Source organism: Protomyctophum parallelum (genome assembly GCF_964188405.1).
Source record: "Protomyctophum parallelum genome assembly, chromosome: 2".
Taxonomy (NCBI): Eukaryota; Metazoa; Chordata; class Actinopteri; order Myctophiformes; family Myctophidae; genus Protomyctophum; species Protomyctophum parallelum.
In genome coordinates, this window is record NC_139699.1 from 29,671,496 (window position 1) to 29,690,089 (window position 18,594).

Here is an 18,594-nt window from a genome sequence, read left to right on the forward strand (position 1 = left end):
GGTTTTAAAATATGTCAAGGTCTCAAGACATAAAACGTAACAAACGTTCGAGTTCACTCGAGTCCAGACCTGTTACAAAAAGGAAATATAGTAGTGTAGCAGCCTAATCATGTTTCAGGGATTAAGCACACATGGATTAACATTGAGCTATGAACGCCCCCACCCCGTCCATTCGCAGCCACCACCACCCATTGTCCTTAACGGACCGAAGCGCCTCCCCACCCCCACTCTTGTAGTGGTGGTGCGGTCCCGTTATCTGAAAATTATCCAGACTTGTTTGCAAGAGATGAGACTGAGCAAGAGGATGTAGCTAAATCATGTAACTTTCTCGAAGTTGAATTATATCATTTTGAAATGTATTCGATGATGAGTTGGTGGATTCCTATAATTTGCTTGGCAGGTAGGTGATTATAAAAATATATATTATAGTTTTTGTTTGTTTGCTATACCTATAACCTGTTGTTGAGATTCTTATTGTTGTGTTAATTAGAATGTGTTGTTGCTCATGCTGCTATGGATTTACAATAATGATAACTTTTCGTGAACTGAACATTAATTTGGTAAAGCATGTTGGAGTCCGATCCTTCTTAGAGCAAAGCCCCTTCTAAACAGACATTTAGCTGCATATAATAGAGCATGTTCTTTTTACCAGTTGCTTGAAAAGCACTGGTTTCTTAGTTTTTTAATCCTAAAAACAAAAAATATTCCCTTTTTGAAGTGGCCTAAGCTAGAAATTCAGTTGTTTGGCCTGGTTGTAAATTTATTAAAAGCATTACATTGTAATTTCCATTCAATAATAACTAACAACTAAAGTTAACTAGCAGGTGCAGGTTTTAACTTAAATGGAACAACTGGCCTTAGCCAGGTCAGGCTACTTTTTCCCCCTTCTCTTTAGTTTAAGGTAGAATGAGATATACCGGTATTCCAATATGTTACCCATTCTTGAGAACTGCACTCCTCCTTTTTACTTCTCTAGAAATGTCCTACAAGGAAAACTAATAAAGCCTGTATTCCCCAGGGTATGCCCACCTCCCCATCCCCCTAAAGCAAATCCCCCCCCCCCCCCTTAAGCTCATAGAATTGAAATAAGTGTACCCTAGGAAATTGATACGCTACTGTCTGCAATATATTTTTTGTTTGCCTATGACTTTTATGACTTATTTAACTCTTTTGTTTGAGCTTTCTGATAAAGAGTTAGAGATATTATAGCCTACTCAGGTCTTATCTATATACACTGGTATAAATAATAACAAGATACAATTATGCTTCTCTGTTGAATGTTTTGAGTAGCTCTCGCTTGGCTGAGCTATTAGTCTGTCTTCTGTGACAACAAGTTTGGAAGCTCGATCAAGCACAGCCTCTCAGTAATTGAAAGAAAACAATACAACCTGGTTTAAATGAAGCTGCCCCTCCCAACACACATTTTTGATCTCTGCTCACTAGCTCACTTTTAGTCATACCTCCCACTGCTTGGATAAAGTGTGTGTGTGTGTGTGTGTGTGTGTGTGTGTGTGTGTGTGTGTGTGTGTGTGTGTGTGTGTGTGTGTGTGCGCGTGTGCGTGTGCGTGTGCGTGTGCGTGTGCGTGTGTGTGTGTGTGTGTGTGTGTGCGAGGAGGTGAGAGAGGAGCATCTCCATGTGTGTTGCATGCCTACTCTGGACTGCAGCAGTCCAACCCCTTCATGGACATCATGTGACTAAGATCCCTGCAGCTTCAGAAGCTCCAAAACAGTCTTAGATCAACACAGCTCACAGTTAGCTTCTTTGAGTCAGTCAGCCTGACACAAACCGTCCAGTTTGGTCTTTGTTGACCAAGACTTTCCATGCATTCCACTTGTAAACAGTGGTTCTCTCAACCTATGGGTTGGGAACCCCAGGGGGGATGGCATCCCCAGATGACAGTAAAGTGACAATTAAATACCTAAATAGATACCAAAACCTAAAAAAAAAGATAATTAATTAAATGTAAAACTTTTAAATAATATAAGAAAGAGGCACATTTTGGGAACATAACTGATCACTGCTTGCAATGCGAGTCATGAGCATGTAAATCGGCTATTTTCACACAATATTTTCAGAATCTCCACAGATATATATAAATATTGTGTGTAAAATTAAATAGCTGATCATCAAACAGAGTTAAACTAAATATAATGTCTCAGCTCCTACAATTTCAAGCGCTCGTCAGGTGAACTGGGGACCCCCACCCTGACAAGCACTTGGAATTAGGAGTTGAGGCATTACATTTAGTAAGCACATTTTTCACTTGAAAATCCGTTATTTTCTGCAAGCGGCAGTCATACGACAAAGTATTAATTAGGCTTAAGAGTCACTCCCTTTCTCCAACCCAGACCTTGACTCAGCACTGTACAAATACAGAACTGTATGTGGTACTGTCTGGCATAGTATAGGCCTAATCCCTCTCATTATGCAGGACTACTTATTACTGACACGTGTTCGAACAGGAAGATGACCTGTTAGTCTTCCTCAGTCTAATTATGTCCAACCAAAATGTAGTCTGTGTATCATTGAGACATTGCACTATTCCACAGTTGATGAATTAGGCAACAGATTGTATTACAGTATTGAAGCATTGCTATTTAGATGTTCCCTTGTAACTACACTACAGTACCTGCACACCAACATAAAAATATAAACAATATGATAAGTAATACAACCACATAAAATAAAATCTCTGTCAATTCAAAATGGCTCCAGTATAGAGCCATCATCATGAGGCCTTCGTTCATCTGGCAGAGTAGCTCTGCCTGATGCCCTTAAGCCAAGGTCTTTCTCATACAGTATATATCTACAGTGACCAAGAGGGATTCCCCTTTGCCTGAGTTATAGATGTTTTGTTTCCCATGGGTTTGAATATGCTATCTACTATGTGATTATATTCACATAATTTTCATTCTATCCCAACCATTGAACCACCAGTAGCTAACCACCTATTAGCTACTGCAAGGCACATCAACTAACTTCTGAACTCTACAGCAGTGTCCTCTTTTCAAGCCTCCTTTTCCCTAATTTATACCAGATTGACCATTTGTTTGCCTTTGCCTCACTGTCCTCTCTTCCCTCCTAGGTATGCTGTCACCAGGCTGCTCTGGGGTGCAGGTGTTTGTGAGAGATGAGAAGAGGTATGCGGTGCTGTTCCAGTCTGTGGTGCTGCCGTGCCACTTCAACAGCGTGTCCACTCAGGTCCCTGTCGTGCAGTGGGTTTACAAGTCCTACTGTCGAGACCGCACAAGAGACGCGTTTAGCTTCTCTGACAGCCTGAGTGGAAGTGGAGGCCTGGGCGGAGGAAGTGGAAGAGTGGGTGGAGGGTACGACACAGGAACCACAGCGAACCTCCACCTTGACTGCTCTGACAGCAGCCGGACTGTCCGCACGGTGGCATCCATCTCTGGGTCTTCAGTCACACTGTCAGAGTACTACAAGAACCGAGATATCTCCATCATCAACAGTAAGTCTGCAGGGCTGTCTCCATTTTGAAGTTTAGATTGTTTTCACATACATTTTAGATTTACACACTTGTGTGTGTGCAAGAAAGTCAAGCTTATGATAATCAGAATCTGTTTATTGGTCAGGTGTCCACACGCAAGGAAACTCCCTTTACGCAGGGCATATGAAACCACATTTATTTTATCATTGTTTTCTATATAGTTTAGTTTTTGTCAAAATCATCACCACAAGCATTGACAGGTTCTCTTAATGCAGTAAGTGCTTCATGTTGGGCTAGTTTGACTGAATTAGTATTATTATTATTTGCCCCAGCGTTACAGCGTACTATCCTGTACTCACTGCTCTATCATTAACTTCTCTGATCACACTGTCCTCCAAGAACAATCAAAATAAATAAATCTAAATAAAACTGTTGATGCTGCCCTTTATCACTGAAGGCAGCAGCATAAATTCGGTTTAAGGTGTGTGCATATGTGTGCCAGAGACATAGAAGTGGCATTGTTTGCAGGCCTCAGATTTATGAATCTCTGGCTCAGGGTAAAGAATCAGCCTTCTCTTCACTAGCCAGGCACAGACAAAAGAGAAGGCTTGAACGTTTCATTTATCCTGACCTCTCTCTTTCTCTCTGTTCTTCCCTCTGATCTAGTTTAATGTCAATCTTGCACTTTTTTCTCTGTAGATCTGACCTCATGCCAACATGTTTTTTTCCATCCCCTCTGATGTGATTTGATTTAGTGCTTTTCCCTCATTTTCCCCTTTCTCGATCTATCTCTATGTTTGCTCTCCATTCCTCCTCATCCCTTGTAATGTGTGGTCAGTATCCCTGAAAGGTTCTGTGTGTTCACACTTGACGTCCAGTTCCTAGTGGAATCTGAGGGCCCCTCTGGGCTCCCGTTAAGTTGTATATCGCTACAAAAGTCTCGTCATCAAAATAATATTGTAGATAATAAGAGAAAGGCATATTACACAATCTAAACAAACAAAGAGGTAGGAGCGCACATGCACCAATAGTGGGGAGGTGCTGACCACGGGAGATTAACTTGAACAGAAGATAAATTATAGGTCGCACAAGTCGTAGTGATGTACGATGCAATACTTTATTTTAAGATTCTTAACGTTTTGCCCAAAAATGCCTTCTTCAAGGTATGAAGAAGGCATTTTTTGTCGAAACGATGAATCGCTACTATGAGTTGTGCGAGTCAGTGCGACCTCCTTTCTCTTCTGTTCAAATAATATCACAATTACATTGATTTCATTTTAACTGAGCCATTATGCAATTATGTATGCAATGCAGTCACCAGTTATTATGTTGATGGTAGCCTAAAGTGATAACAAAAAGGTATTGTTTTTGTTTTTCACTTTCCCTCCCATTCACAAGTTACACAAGTGAATTGATAAAGAACAGCTTCCCTCCCGTTCACGAGTTACATACGTTATGTTTTCATAGTTTAATTCAACGTTTTTAATACGTTTTAAGACTTACAGCCTGGTTTCCCCATATATCGAGTTATATATAATAGAGATGTCACCGGATTTCTCCTCTCATCCACTTGTATTGAGTTGCTCACCCAGCGCATGAGGCGTTCTTCCGGGTTGGAACAGAGTGCATTCTGGGATTGGTATTGGCCATACATGAACGCGCTGGGCCGTTCATAGCATATCGCGCGTTCACATAATGGAACATAGTGTGCGTTCACGTATGGCCCATAGTTCCATGCATAGTGCCGGCCCATAGTGCAATACCACTTTCGTTCACCATGTCCATTTTATCCCGCAGTAAAACTGTTAATAAAAAGCTGGAGAGACATGGAGACTGAACAAACATTCTATAGCAATGAGTACTATCACAACATAGAGATTTTTAACACTTATTTTATTTTATACTCTACCTTTGAGGTCTGGTCACTGGCAGACCTTACACAGCAGTCTGGAATCGGACACGCCTGAGTCTCCTCCCCGATCCTTGGCCAACAGGAAAAGGAAGTATAACATTTCCTGTAGTTTGAATGGGTGTATTTATACACTCGACCACCTTGCATCGAAGACAGAATCCAGTCAGGTCTATGCAAGTGTCACAGAGTAGAGCTACCGACGCACATAAGAATATATATTTTTGAGGGGCGCCAGCAGCCCCTCCCATGCCCATGACCAAGCTTTTGGTGTCTGTGTAAACACAACCATTGAAGACAAACGTGAGGACAGAAAAGTGAAGACGCAAATTGTGATTAGCCTGAATGATGTTTGTGATGATTTGATTGGTTGAGCACGGAATGTAATGTATGATGATAACAGCCCCTCACTTTACACGGGTGTGATTTTTTAAATGAGCGGTAGATGTTTGGTTTCCCATGCATGTGACCCAGGTTTTAACCTACACTAGTCACACTGTACTATGTTATTCCGGCAACAACCTTGAATGCAGATGCCTTTGAAAGCCCGTGAATTTGATCTTACTTGTAGCAACATCATGACAGCATACATACATTCCATTCCTGCCTTTCATGTCTCACAGAGGGAGATGAGTTTGTCAGTTAGAAAACAATGGGGTACTACTGACACTCCCATATCCCTGTCCTCTCTCTGGCCCACCCATACAGAAGCAGACCTGCGTATAGGTGAGCTGCAGTGGGGCGACAGCGGCATCTACATTTGTAAAGTGGTGATCTCTGATGACCTGGAGGGGGAAAATGAAGCCAGCGTGGAGCTACTCGTGCTGGGTAAGCCTCGGGTGTTCACTCAACATAACAGTTCAATTCAAAGCTGCAATCTGGAACATAATTTTAATCCAGGGGTCTTCTACGTTTTCAGACCCTTTAGCCCAGAGAAAGATGAAGCAGGGACACATACACTACACGTATGAAATTGTGCTGCAAATTAAACCTTTACATAGATTTCATAGATAGCTTCTATAGCTCTGGATTTTAGAGTGTATTCAGAGACTCTCCCCACATATACGTGCTCTCACGTACACATCTCCATTGCACGTTCCGTTTGTAAAGGTTGTTATTATGTAAAAAGCCTGTCTAAGGCTAACATATTCATCACTGGAGACAAAGAGAGCTCGTTTACGAGCTGATTTATCGGAAGCATTGGCTCTGCCTGGGCATTGTTTCCCATGCTTGCAGTGTAACCATGGGGACTGTGCTCACTCATATAGTCATACTGTATGTCTCTGGTTGTTTTACTGAAGCATACTGTAATGCTTTTGCAAATATGCGACGAGCACTTCAGTGCTACAAATAACATGGTGCTATATGCTGGGAACATGAGGTCATGCGGTGTGTGTGTGTGTGTGTGTGTGTGTGTGTGTGTGTGTGTGTGTGTGTGTGTGTACTTTTACTGTACAAACTTTGCAGTTTTATGATTAGGACTTCCGTGGTTTAAGGCTAGGTTAGGAGAGAAGCTGAGCGGAGAGGGTGTTTGTCACTTCACATACTCCTACAGGCTGGGATGCCACCTGTCATCCTCCTCCCATTGGATGTAGGCGCTAGCCTATGTCCTCTCGAGGCTCCTCACTGGCAGCTGAGCCAGTATGGTACATTGGAACAACAAATGGCATAAAGTCTTAAGTTATGGAGAAAAAAGGGGTAAAATAATTGACTATTCTACATTTGTAAAAAAAAAAAAGAAAAAAAAAAAGAAAGAAAGGGAAAAAAAATAAGATGTCTGTCTGTCTGTCTGTCTGTCTGTCTGTCTGTCTGTCTGTCTGTCTGTCTGTCTGTCTGTCTGTCTGTCTGTCTGTCTGTCTGTCTGTCTGTCTGTCTGTCTGTCTGTCTGTCTGTCTGTCTGTCTGTCTGTCTGTCTGTCTGTCTGTCTGTCTGTCTGTCTGTCTGTCTGTCTGTCTGTCTGTCTGTCTGTCTGCATGTCTGTCTGTCTGTCTGTCTGTCTGTCTGTCTGTCTGTCTGTCTGTCTGTCTGTCTGTCTGTCTGTCTGTCTGTCTGTCTGTCTGTCTGTGTGCGTGAATGTGTGTGTGCGCCCCCATACAGTATATACCGTACGTACGTACTACCATGTAGTACGTACTACATGGTGTCACTCAAATAAAGGCCAGCCTCAGAGTGAATTCAAGCAAACGTAGCCGCATGGCGCCTCAACCATCGCTATGGTAACACTTGTTAACTGTGCACAGACATTGTGAAGAAACAACAGGATACAAATGGAATTACACCACGCATAGAGAGAGTTTGTCTAAAGCACACACACACACACACGCACGCACGCACGCACGCACGCACGCACGCACGCACGCACGCACGCACGCACGCACACACACACACACACACACACACACACACACGCACACACACACACGCACACACACACACACACACACACACTGTGTTTGCTGCGAGAATTGATGGCACCCATTTATGGCATGTACAAACTACCGGTAGATTATCGGTTCCGGTTCGATAGCCCAGTTAACCTTTAACTGCTCCCGATGAGGAGACTGGGTCCTTGCATGCAGGTTGCCTCCACGGTCTGCATGTCAATGGATACATTAACACACTCTGCTGGCAAGTGCCCTGGTCTGGATAAAGGTGTTAGAAATGCAGACCATTTAGCATGATTTGACCTTTAAATTCCTTGATATGAGATATCATAAATCCACCAGCAAAAGTAATTAATTTAAACATTTCAGAGTTAAATCACCACTACTGGTTTTATTGTGCAGGCTACACAGAACTAGATTTCCTGGTATGGGTGTAGCTGTAGCTAACATGCCGTGCAAGCCACTTGTAGTGTTTCCATAACAACGTCTGGGGCCAGTCAGGGGAATGGGCTCGGGGAGACTTTGTCGAGGAAGAAAGACACGGAAGATTGAATGATGCAGGGAAGAGGAGCAACAGATGGAACGATGATGCCATATGACAAAGACTCAAAAAAGCTGAGTGGTGGGTGAGGGTGAAGCAAAGCGAAAGAAAGCATGACATAGATAACCCAAGGTCACACAGAGACACTAGTCATAACTGTAGAAAGGTCTTCACTCTGGCACACTCGGCAGGGTTGAACAAAGGGCAGCAGAAACATGTGCATGTGAACTGAAGCTTGTTTGCTACCCTCCAGAGTCCAGACAGACAGCAGTAGAGCTCAGTAGACGGCACAGATTCCACAGGTGAGCTGTCTTAATGCTGCTTGGTAGGGGGGCCGGGAGCCGGGAGGGGGAGGGGGGTCCACACACTGTGTACAGTCCACACGGTGTCAACCTGTGTTAAATCAAGACAGTCATGATAGTCTGCTGCCTGGTTCTGCTGTGTTCCTTTCTCCATCCAAGCCACCCTGTCCCCTATCCCATGACGTAGCACACTCACACTGTGAAATCCACGGTGTTGATTGATTGATTGAAAGATTTAACAGTATGCAGAATAGGTACATTTCAAGCACAACTCAATACAAAATCTGTTAACTGTGGACGACACAATAAAGCATTACACTTGTTTACAATAGGGTCCACCATTTTCAATTAATCAGAACATTTAGAGACGTACAAATATACACTTCTATATAACAAAAAACTGAAATCATCATAAAAGGAGGTAAAAGGGGAAAAGATAATATACAGTGAGGGGTTGATTGTACAATTACATCCAAATGGACCCTTTGACCATTTGCATAATCCATTACAAATGGATACATTAACACTTAGGATTTATTTGTGGACAAACACACAGCATGATGGACTGATTATGATCTCATGTAATACCATCCTGTTAGTATAACAGATGTGTATATGGCTGACTGTTCATTTCAAACCTCTGCTGAAGCCAAACCAGTTTATTTCACAGATTTTATGGCAGCTGAGAATATAATATAATAATATAATATATAATGAAAGATAATGAGTTAGCTGATACGACATTGTTTTAAACTTCTTGGTCATCATTGGCTTATTTCGAGTCGAGTCTAAATTACTGTAACAATAGAATTATTAGAACAATGTATTTGTGAAGAGGAGGGAGGTCAATTCAGATTTACGAATCTTTAATTCTGGCTAAATAATCCTCCTACTCTTTGCTAGCCACATGAGAGAGAGAGTGGTAGAGTGAATAACACACAGCAAAAGACTGGTTTGAGGAACCCCTGCAGGAAGTGCAGGGGTGTGTGTGTGTGTGTGTGTGTTACTGGCACTTGTTATCTACTGGATGGTGAGATTCCCCAGCTCGCCACCACGAACACATTACATGATGTTCAGTAGAGTGGGAGAAATCCAAGGCTAGTCTGTCGATCAGAGAAACTCTGTTCCACCCTATTCCAGGCTCTCTGGAACTATGCCAATTACATTCTGATGCATGCTGCTGTGTTTGCTTGCCAATCTCTCTCTCTCTCTCTCTCTCTCTCTCTCTCTCTCTTTCCATGTCTCTCCATGCATGCTGCTGCTTACATAACTATCTTTGAATCTGACATTCCAATTTATTTCACCTTCATTTCCGCTCCTCTCCTCTCCTCTCCTCTCCTCTCCTCTCCTCTCCTCTCCTCTCCTCAACTGTCCTCAAAACTCCTCACTCTTGCCCTGTCTCTCTGCAGGCTTCTCTGGTGTTCCTCAAGACCTCCTTCCAGACCTTGACTTGAAGATTATGCCAGGTAGGGACATGTTCTCTTGTCCCCTGGCCCCTTCTGTCCAAACTAACCCCATCTGTCCTAACGCTATCCAATCAGCTGCCATCATTAGTTCACTACACAGTAAAATCCTCAGTGTTAATTTAACTCTTATAGAGTGTACAAATGGACCCCGTAAGGGTCCAGTTGGTTACATGTTATAAATAGATAAATTAACATTGCATTTTACTGTGTACTAATGCACATGAACGGGTATTCATGAATCAGTCCATTAGGATGCTCTCGCAGTACAGTGTAAGCGGGAACCATTTTGAGAATGATCGCCACCAATCAAGCAATAAGTTGACAACTTGGCTTCCGCTAAGCTGTGTTGGAAAATATCTGTGGCATTTATTATTTATGGTTGTGGTTAGCTTGTCATCTCAGTTTATCGCCTTGAATTCTTGTCAGACAGTTTGTCATCGTGGAGTGTGTGGGATTGTGGGAAGGAATGGTTCAAATTAAATGGGAATAGCTCCCTTTAGCAACAATGGTATGATTCACCCAGCCAATGTGGTAACTGCAGGCTTATCTTGTATTAGTGTGTGTGTGTGTGTGTGTGTGTGTGTGCGCGTGCGTTTGTGTGTGTGTGTGTGTGTGTGTGTGTGTGTGTGTGTGTGTGTGTGTGTGAGTGTGAGATGTTGCATTATCACTTTGTTGTATGAAAAATAGTAGGCACATCTTCAGTCTCTTGAATAACAGCACAACTTGTGTCCCTCTGTTTTGTAGCATAATCAGGATTCCTGTGATTCTAGGATTGCATTTATCTTCTCCCATTCCAGAGGGGGTGGGGGGGGGGGGGGGTGAAGGAGTATACACTTACAATAACTGATTTCTCCCTCCCTTTATGGCACAACAGGATTGTGGATTGTGAAGTGTTTACATGACTTGTGTGGTGTATTTTTTAATGCACTATGTGTGCGCATCAAAATGCAGTCTTCTTGCCAGAGTTTTTTTGTGTGTGCAGTCAGTCATTACTGATTGCCAATGTAGTAATTTGAAGCTATAAAGACTTCACTATGTACTATATTGACTGAAGAGAAATCTGAGGTCCCACAGAGCCTTCCTGACAGTGATGATGTGTACCAGGGTGCATTATGAGTATGTTTCTCGTGGGTAGCCTATATATATTTACATCACATTGTACAGCTTAAGACCACGGAACTAACATGAAGCAAGTTGATGGAAGTTAAACATTCAAACATGGTTCATAAAGTTATTTCCCAATTTTGTGAATGTTACATGAAATGCTCTGCAACTAATACATGGTAACATGGTTGAAAACATGGAGAACTATTTGAATCATATTGATTTAATCTCTCTTTAATGCTCTGTTTTGGTCAGCCTACTATCATTCATGAGCAAGGACCACACCATCAATTGAGATGAGTTTAGCAGATTTATTGAAAGAAACAACGGAAATTAAACAGAACAAAGTGTGAGACTTGATTGTTGAGGTCATTGTGGGGAAGATAGGGACTAGGCTAGGGAGTCCCTATAGTAAAGATCAGAGAGAGAGTAGAAGAAATTGGAAGAGTAGCAGGATGGGGGGAGGGGTGTGCTGAAAGGCAGCATCTAGGTCGGAGAACGGAAGTGACTTGATTGAGGTGTGGTGGTCCTGCTCCTGAAATTCTACGAATTAGCTTCAATTAGAATGTGTGTGTGTGTGTGTGTGTGTGTGTGTGTGTGTGTGTGTGTGTGTGTGTGTGTGTGCGTGCGTGCGTGCGTGCTTGTGTGTTGCGTGCGTGCGTGCGTGCGTGTGTGTGTGTTTCCAGAGTGGCTGTTTGTAACAGCAGTGGCCCTGGGTGGTGTGTTGTTCTTGTTGCTGGTGGGGGTGTGCTGGTGCCAGTGCTGTCCACACTCCTGTTGCTGCTACTTTAGCTGCTGGTGCTGCCCTGACACCTGCTGCTGCCCCAGGCACTGTGAGTATAAACACATCATGTGCATTACAAAAACAAAACACAATGTTACAATGTACATAATTTCTAGCCTGGCCCAGCCAGCGTGCTTTCTGGTCTAGAGGGGCGGGCGCGCTTGGGGCAAGCACTGGAGAAATATTCGTTAACCGGTCAGAGCCCCAACCCCCAAACTTAAAGGCTTCCCAGAAAAGATTATTAAGTTTCGTATGAAAAGGTCAAAGTCACATTGAAGGTCAGGAACAAAGATACTATTTAAGGTTTTGGCCAACAAGATGCTTCTATATCTCGAGAGAGACAATGTTGAGAGATGGTGGTGCAACCCTTGCTGGTCCATTTTTACATTCGGGATTATAGTAAGACTAGAGTTTGTAAATACATCAAAGATGCGATTATAATACATTTCTAATAGATAAAGCTTTGGCCTGGATGAGAGCTCATCAGGTGGATCCAATCTTCTTAGAGCCGCGCCCATGGCACCCCCGTGGACCCACCTATTGTCCTTTTTCTTATGCCAGAGCCAACAGGAGGCTCTCTCTGCCTTGTGTGTTTTTGGGGGATATCAGGCACTGAGAGGTCTCTAGGACTATCGTTTGCTTCCTGCCTCAGGGTCACCAGACTGTTCGTCTGTGCGGTGTCCTTGTCCACACTTGGCCTTACTCTAGTGTATTTGAGTCAAGGGCGCCTTCTCTGCGAGATATTTTACTGTGTAGCAATTTGTTGTGATGCAGATTCTATTGCAAATAATGCTAATCATACATAATCATACATTTCCAAAATGAAAAAGGTCGACGTTAATTAATATGTAATTTCTCCATCAAGTGTATGAGGCAGGCAAGGGTATAAAGACGAGCACCTCCACCCCGCAGATGGCTGCCTACGCTCCATACTTTGTCTCTGGTGTCCCAACCATGATCCCCATTGCTCCTCCGACACTGGTCGAGAAGATGTCCTCCATCTCCCCCTCTGACAGTACTCTGCTGGCGGGAGGTGAGATCTAAGTGTTAGTGTGTACAGTGTATGTGTGTGCGTGCGTGCACCGTGCGTGTGTACAGACTGTGTCTGTGATTTGTTTATGATAAGCTAAAACATGTATAGACACATGATGACATAGATATACAGTAATATACTATACACAATTACACACAATCAAATGTATCCTCCATGCTGATTGGCTGAGTGTGTGTCTCCAGTGCCAGTGCATGGAGTGGCAGTCCCATACCGTGTGCCGTCATCCCAGGACCAGCACTCCCTCAGGGTGCTGCAGTATGTAGAGAAACAGCTGGCACACTTCAACCCTGCAAAGTCCAACAGCCACCAGTGTAAGACTCAAGCGTCAGCTCTGTGTGGCTTTACTCTCCACACACTATCACACAGTAAAATCCTCAGTGGTAATGAGTGTACAAATGTAACACTGACAGTTAACAACTGGATACATGAGGATTTTACCGTGCGCTTATTTATGAGCTGAAATAGAGCATGTTCTGGCCCTGCCACTCTCCCTATTTTCCCATCTCAGCATGCTTCTCTGTACTCCTAGATCCCTGCACATTCTTGTGATTTCATTGCTATTTAAAGCTGATGCTCAGTCACAGCTACATTATGTGCATGTCCACATGCATTTGACATGTCCTGTACTGACAATCACTTGCATGATTTGAATCTTACTTTACTCTCTTTTCACAGCTTCTCCATTGTTCTAATCTTTATCTCTCTAAATCCTATTTGTTCAGCTCCATCGAAAGAGGATATTTGTTTTTGATTGCCTGACTAGTTTGACTAATTCAATCATTCATCCGTTTGTGGTCGTGTCCCGTGCAGCCTGCAGCGTGTCAGAGCTGAGCTCTCTCCACGAAGGAGAAAACGGCTTCCAACAGTCATATCGCAATGTCCAGAAGAAGGCTCTGCCCGCCATCCCTGACCTCGGCCCGCAGCCCGAGCCCCAACGTCACCGGGATGACCGCAGTCCTGATCCCCAACGTCAACGTGATGACCGCAGTCCTGATCCCCAACGTCAACGTGATGACCGCAGCACGGAGCCGCAGCGTTGCCGGGACGGGCCCTCGTCACCCCGACGTTACCATGACAACGGCAGTGCTGAGCCCAAACATTACAATGACCCCCTTCCCCCAAGACGCTACAGCGATGACCCGCCCCCCTCCTCTCAGACAAACAGGTCCACCCGCAACCCGCACCGGCCCAACCACAGCCAGGATGACCATCAGAACAGGTATGAGGACAGGTGTAAACACACATACACTGATGTTCCTACATCCCTTTTGCTGCAACTCTCTCTCACTTTATTTGTGACATTCTTACATCTCTCTCGCATTTCTCTTGTATCTAGGTGGAATCCTCGTTCAGAACACCTGCAGAGGAAGGAATTTCGAACGGCCGGCCGGACGGGCTCACTGGACGAGCTGGAGGAGTTCGCTGCCTCTTACGGAAGAGGAGCCAGAGGAGACGACAGGGGGGACTATGAGATGGAGCTCCAGGAGTACAGCATACACCCTTCCCATCGTGATGCTCCTCCACAGCGTTACCACAACGACGACGAGTATCACCGCAGCGACAGCGACCGCGACCGCGATGGCCATCACAGACAGAACGATGACCGGGAGGAGCATCACAGGCGGCGCAAGGAAAACGGCCGCCACATAAGCCCCATTTCCTCACCTAAAAAGAGGCGTGGCACATGGGAGACTGAGCATCCTGTCCCCCCGCCGCCGCGGACCAGTCCCCCCTCTTCTTCTTCTAGAGAGAAGGACTACGATAGCACGTTTCTCAACAGACTCTTGGAGCGCAAGTCCAAGTTGAGAGTGCTCGGCCACGGGAGGAGTGGGTCACAGGGTGAAGATGATTCAGACACGCCCTCGAAGAGCAGCTCTAAAAAGAGCAGCAGTGAGTCAAGCCGCCACTGTAGCCGCTCACCTACTAACAGGCGCGACTTAGAGTTCCTGCCTCCGTATGCAGAGACTGAACGAGGTAGAGCTGACAGACCTTCTCCACAGCTTACTGTCCTGCCTGCTCACAGAGAGGAGCCCAGGGACACGTCTAAGAAAGTGGTGAGTTTCCTCTGCACACTGCAACTCTACTTGGACTGCGATTTTCTCTCTACACCAAATCTCTTCAGCACACATAGCAGATCTACAAGCTCACATGAGCTTGTAGTTCTGCTATTTTTGGCCAATGTTCCCCTCAGAATATGGATACTAGGTTTCAAGTAGTTAAAATCCTGAGTGTTCATGTAACTCCAAGTGTACGAATGGAGTTATGTTAAAACGGTGGGTTTTACTGTGTAGGCTTATGGACAACTGACTTGTATGCTATAAATCGACAGATCCATGTCAGTTTATGAAACCCATTGGGGCATCTTAATTTTTCACATCTTGTCTCTATTCTCTAACTCAAGTCATTCCATAGCTATTAGAAATGTGAAGATTAGATAATATATTGTATTACTTCAGCAGTACACCTCATAGCAAACTGAACTGAGCTGTAAGGTGTAATACCCAGAACTAGTGCAGTGTTAGCCTGCATATGGTTGACTTTGCAATAATTTATATAGGCCTAAGTGTTGCTGTTGTACCTTTGACAGGTCAGGTTCAGATGCTACGAGGATGAAAACTAGGTTATGTATCCAACCATTCTTCATAACAATTGACCCCTGGGTGACCCCTCACCCCCCTCTACCACACCTGGGCCAAAATAATATTCAACATCTTTTCAAAGATTTCACAATGCATTCTAGTTGCATCAAACAAATCATTCAAAATAATTTGAAACAAAGTTGAAATACAATTTGGTCCACTGTGGTTCGCGCCCCCAAGTTCACAGCCTAACAAAGCTGAAGTCTTTGATCTTCACCATCTGACTGACTCTACTAAATTAATCCTCTGTTTTCATGGCTACTTATGATCTTTTCATGTTGTTGTGATCTCCTATCCAAACTGACATTCTTCTTTCTCACCAGAACACACTTCTCAGCCGAGATTCTCTCATCGTTTGATCGATGGACTTAAAGCCACACATGCAGCGGACATGTTATACAGCCATCGGCGACAACGGGAAATGTATGCCAAGCAATGGACTGAATAACTTACATCAGGAGACGTCGACTGTCGATTGAAGCAGATGTTCATGGTACAGCTCATTCCCACCCCCAAATAATAATAGGCATTCTGACAGGAACAGAAAAGACAAATGAAGGAATGAACTACTAAGGAATGGACAATATTGATAGACAAATATAGAATATATATATGCATGAGAAACACGTGGAGCATGAGAAGTCACAAAGAGCATGGTGAATGTGTGCTGTCGAGAATACATTGTCTCACTGCATGGCCATCTTTCTCACAAGCAACTTTACAATGGCATCTAAACTGATGCATTCCCGCTTTGACGTCACTGGATGATGAAGTCATGGCTTCTTGGTTTCTGTCTCCGGTCACTCCATATGTCTCAGTTAGACTAACACTGACCTTATTAGAAAGTGGCCGCATTAGAAAGTGCTCTATTCCATGTCCTTCTCTATCGTCTCCCAGCACAATGAGTGCATTCATATTCACTTGATGAGACAATATAAAACAATCATGGTTGTGAGACAGGAGGTATGTGACAGCACCGTTACTGTAAAGGACCTACAGTAGCTTCAACGCAGTACAAGCACACACGCTGTATTTGTATCATTTAGTGCCATGGAGTGATTGCATTCGTCAGCGGAAGCGCATTATGTTAATGAGCATTAGCATGAGCATGCCAGCCAGAGCTTTTCAGATGAGAATTAAATACAAATAACTAATACTCAAAGATGGTAGGAACAGAAAACTTTGATATATGTTGAAAATCTAATCTTGGTTTTAACAAAAAGAGTTTGCACAAGATGACAGTTCTCTCTTTGAAAACCTTTTTTGTACATTTTTAAAGCACTTGCCTTAATATTTTCTTTTTTTAACATTGATATGAATATGATGTATTTTTATATGTGAACTTGACCTATGCATTTGAGCTGTATGTGATGTTTTACTGGTATAGTTTGTACATTGTTTAAGTGTTTTGTGACTGTATTTAAGATCTTGTTCTTTTTTTCTTCTGATTAATGATGCCCTTTCTTGTCTTATCACTGCTGTTATCAACGACTAAGCCAACATATCTAATGTGCGTGGACACACTCCGCACGCATGTGTACGCACACACACACACACACACACACACACACACACACACACACACACACACACACACACACACACACACACACACACACACACACACACACACACACACACATAGTGAGAGAGAGAGAGATGGACAGAGATAGAGAGACGCCTGATTTATACTTCATCATACAACAGTGCAACACTCCCATGCAGTTGCCAAAAATAGCAGATCAACCTCACTGTTAGTGAGTGCCGGACCAGCATAGTACAATGGAATATAAACGAGGGATAAGTGAGGGAGAGAGACAAAGACAGAGGGACAGAGAGAGAGAGGGATGACTGCTTAGGTTTCTGTATGAGACAGTGTGTCATTTAGTATGAGTCATGACCCCCAATGTCTTTGTCTATTGTAATCACACGCTGCCTTTAATACAACTAGGTCAAAACAATCTGGACACACTCGGAACAAACACACCGATATGCCTACTCAGCCAGATTACAGCTGCAATGTTGTTTTCAATGTTTTGTCTTGCAACACATACTTATTTAATGTTTTTGTAATACTTACCGTCCATTGCCAGCTAATAAACAGTACTGAAAAGGTACAGCATGTCTCATAATACAGACTTTAACTCCAGCATTTCAGTAAATAAAATCTACATAAACTAAGAACCAAAATATATATTGTGTTATTCAATGTTATTTTCAATTTAACGTATTAATGACATCAGAATGTACATTTATGAGTCAATTACATAATGTTGTGCAGAAGGATGCTACGCACACTAGTCTTTGTAGTGGTGCCGGTCCAAGACAACAAATCACACCTGTGTGAACCGAGTGGTGCAATTCCCCCCTCCCCCCCCCCCTCTCTCTCTCTCTCTCTCTCTCTCAGCACTACCCCTCTCTGTTTCTGGCACCCCTACTGGTATTAATAAATGCACGCACACAGCATTACCCCGACATTGCTGGCCATTGCTGGTTTCACGCATGCGCACACCACTCGTGCTCATGACGGATACATGATACACACGGACATTCCTGGTTGTAGGAGTGCAGGTTGCACCACTCAAAAAGTGGCCACACACTCATAGCCAAAGTGCTGGTGTTTTATTAATAGAGGACGCAGAGAATATTTACAATTACATAATGTATATAATGTGTGTGTGTGTGTGTGTGTGTGTGTGTGTGTGTGTGTGTGTGTGCGCGTGCGTGTGTATTGTAACTGTGAAGGCTATTCTAGTTTTATATTTTCCTTACTTTCAATTCAACCACTAGTGGTTCCAATATTGCTTGTTTCAGTTTAGTTATTACTATTTAAAATGTTAAGTTTTGTGTATAATTGTTTTAGTATTAGTTCCAGTTTCTGAATTTGTCTGGGACATTTAGAATAATCAGAACAGGTATATGACTATACACTATACAGTATTGTTGTGTATGAGTATATTGTGTA

The 18,594-nt window shown here is 43.4% G+C and overlaps 1 protein-coding gene across 2 annotated transcripts; it reads left to right on the top strand.

Moving 5' to 3' along the window:
- The first annotated feature begins 293 nt into the window (after window positions 1–293).
- LOC310854913 (uncharacterized protein) lies at window positions 294–17,171 on the top strand. Of its 2 annotated transcripts, XM_083759673.1 has the most exons (10): window positions 294–400; window positions 3,087–3,467; window positions 6,064–6,183; window positions 9,992–10,048; window positions 11,839–11,985; window positions 12,802–12,969; window positions 13,173–13,301; window positions 13,801–14,209; window positions 14,327–15,044; window positions 15,953–17,171. In XM_083759673.1, exons 1-10 carry the CDS (start codon window positions 355–357, stop codon window positions 15,986–15,988), a joined length of 2,211 nt encoding a protein of 736 aa, XP_083615799.1. In that variant the 5' UTR covers window positions 294–354; the 3' UTR covers window positions 15,989–17,171. The 2 variants fall into 2 exon arrangements, with proteins under 2 accessions (XP_083615799.1, XP_083615800.1); XM_083759674.1 differs by lacking the exon at window positions 9,992–10,048.
- The last annotated feature ends 1,423 nt before the right edge of the window (window positions 17,172–18,594 follow it).

Excerpts from the sequence above, each read along its gene's own strand:
- LOC310854913 (XM_083759673.1), top strand. The coding sequence starts at position 355 with ATGTATTCGATGATGAGTTGGTGGATTCCTATAATTTGCTTGGCAG. Across the intron at positions 6,184-9,991 it reads CGTGGAGCTACTCGTGCTGG|GCTTCTCTGGTGTTCCTCAA; the intron begins GTAAGCCTCGGG and ends GTCTCTCTGCAG. Across the intron at positions 15,045-15,952 it reads GGGACACGTCTAAGAAAGTG|AACACACTTCTCAGCCGAGA; the intron begins GTGAGTTTCCTC and ends CTTTCTCACCAG.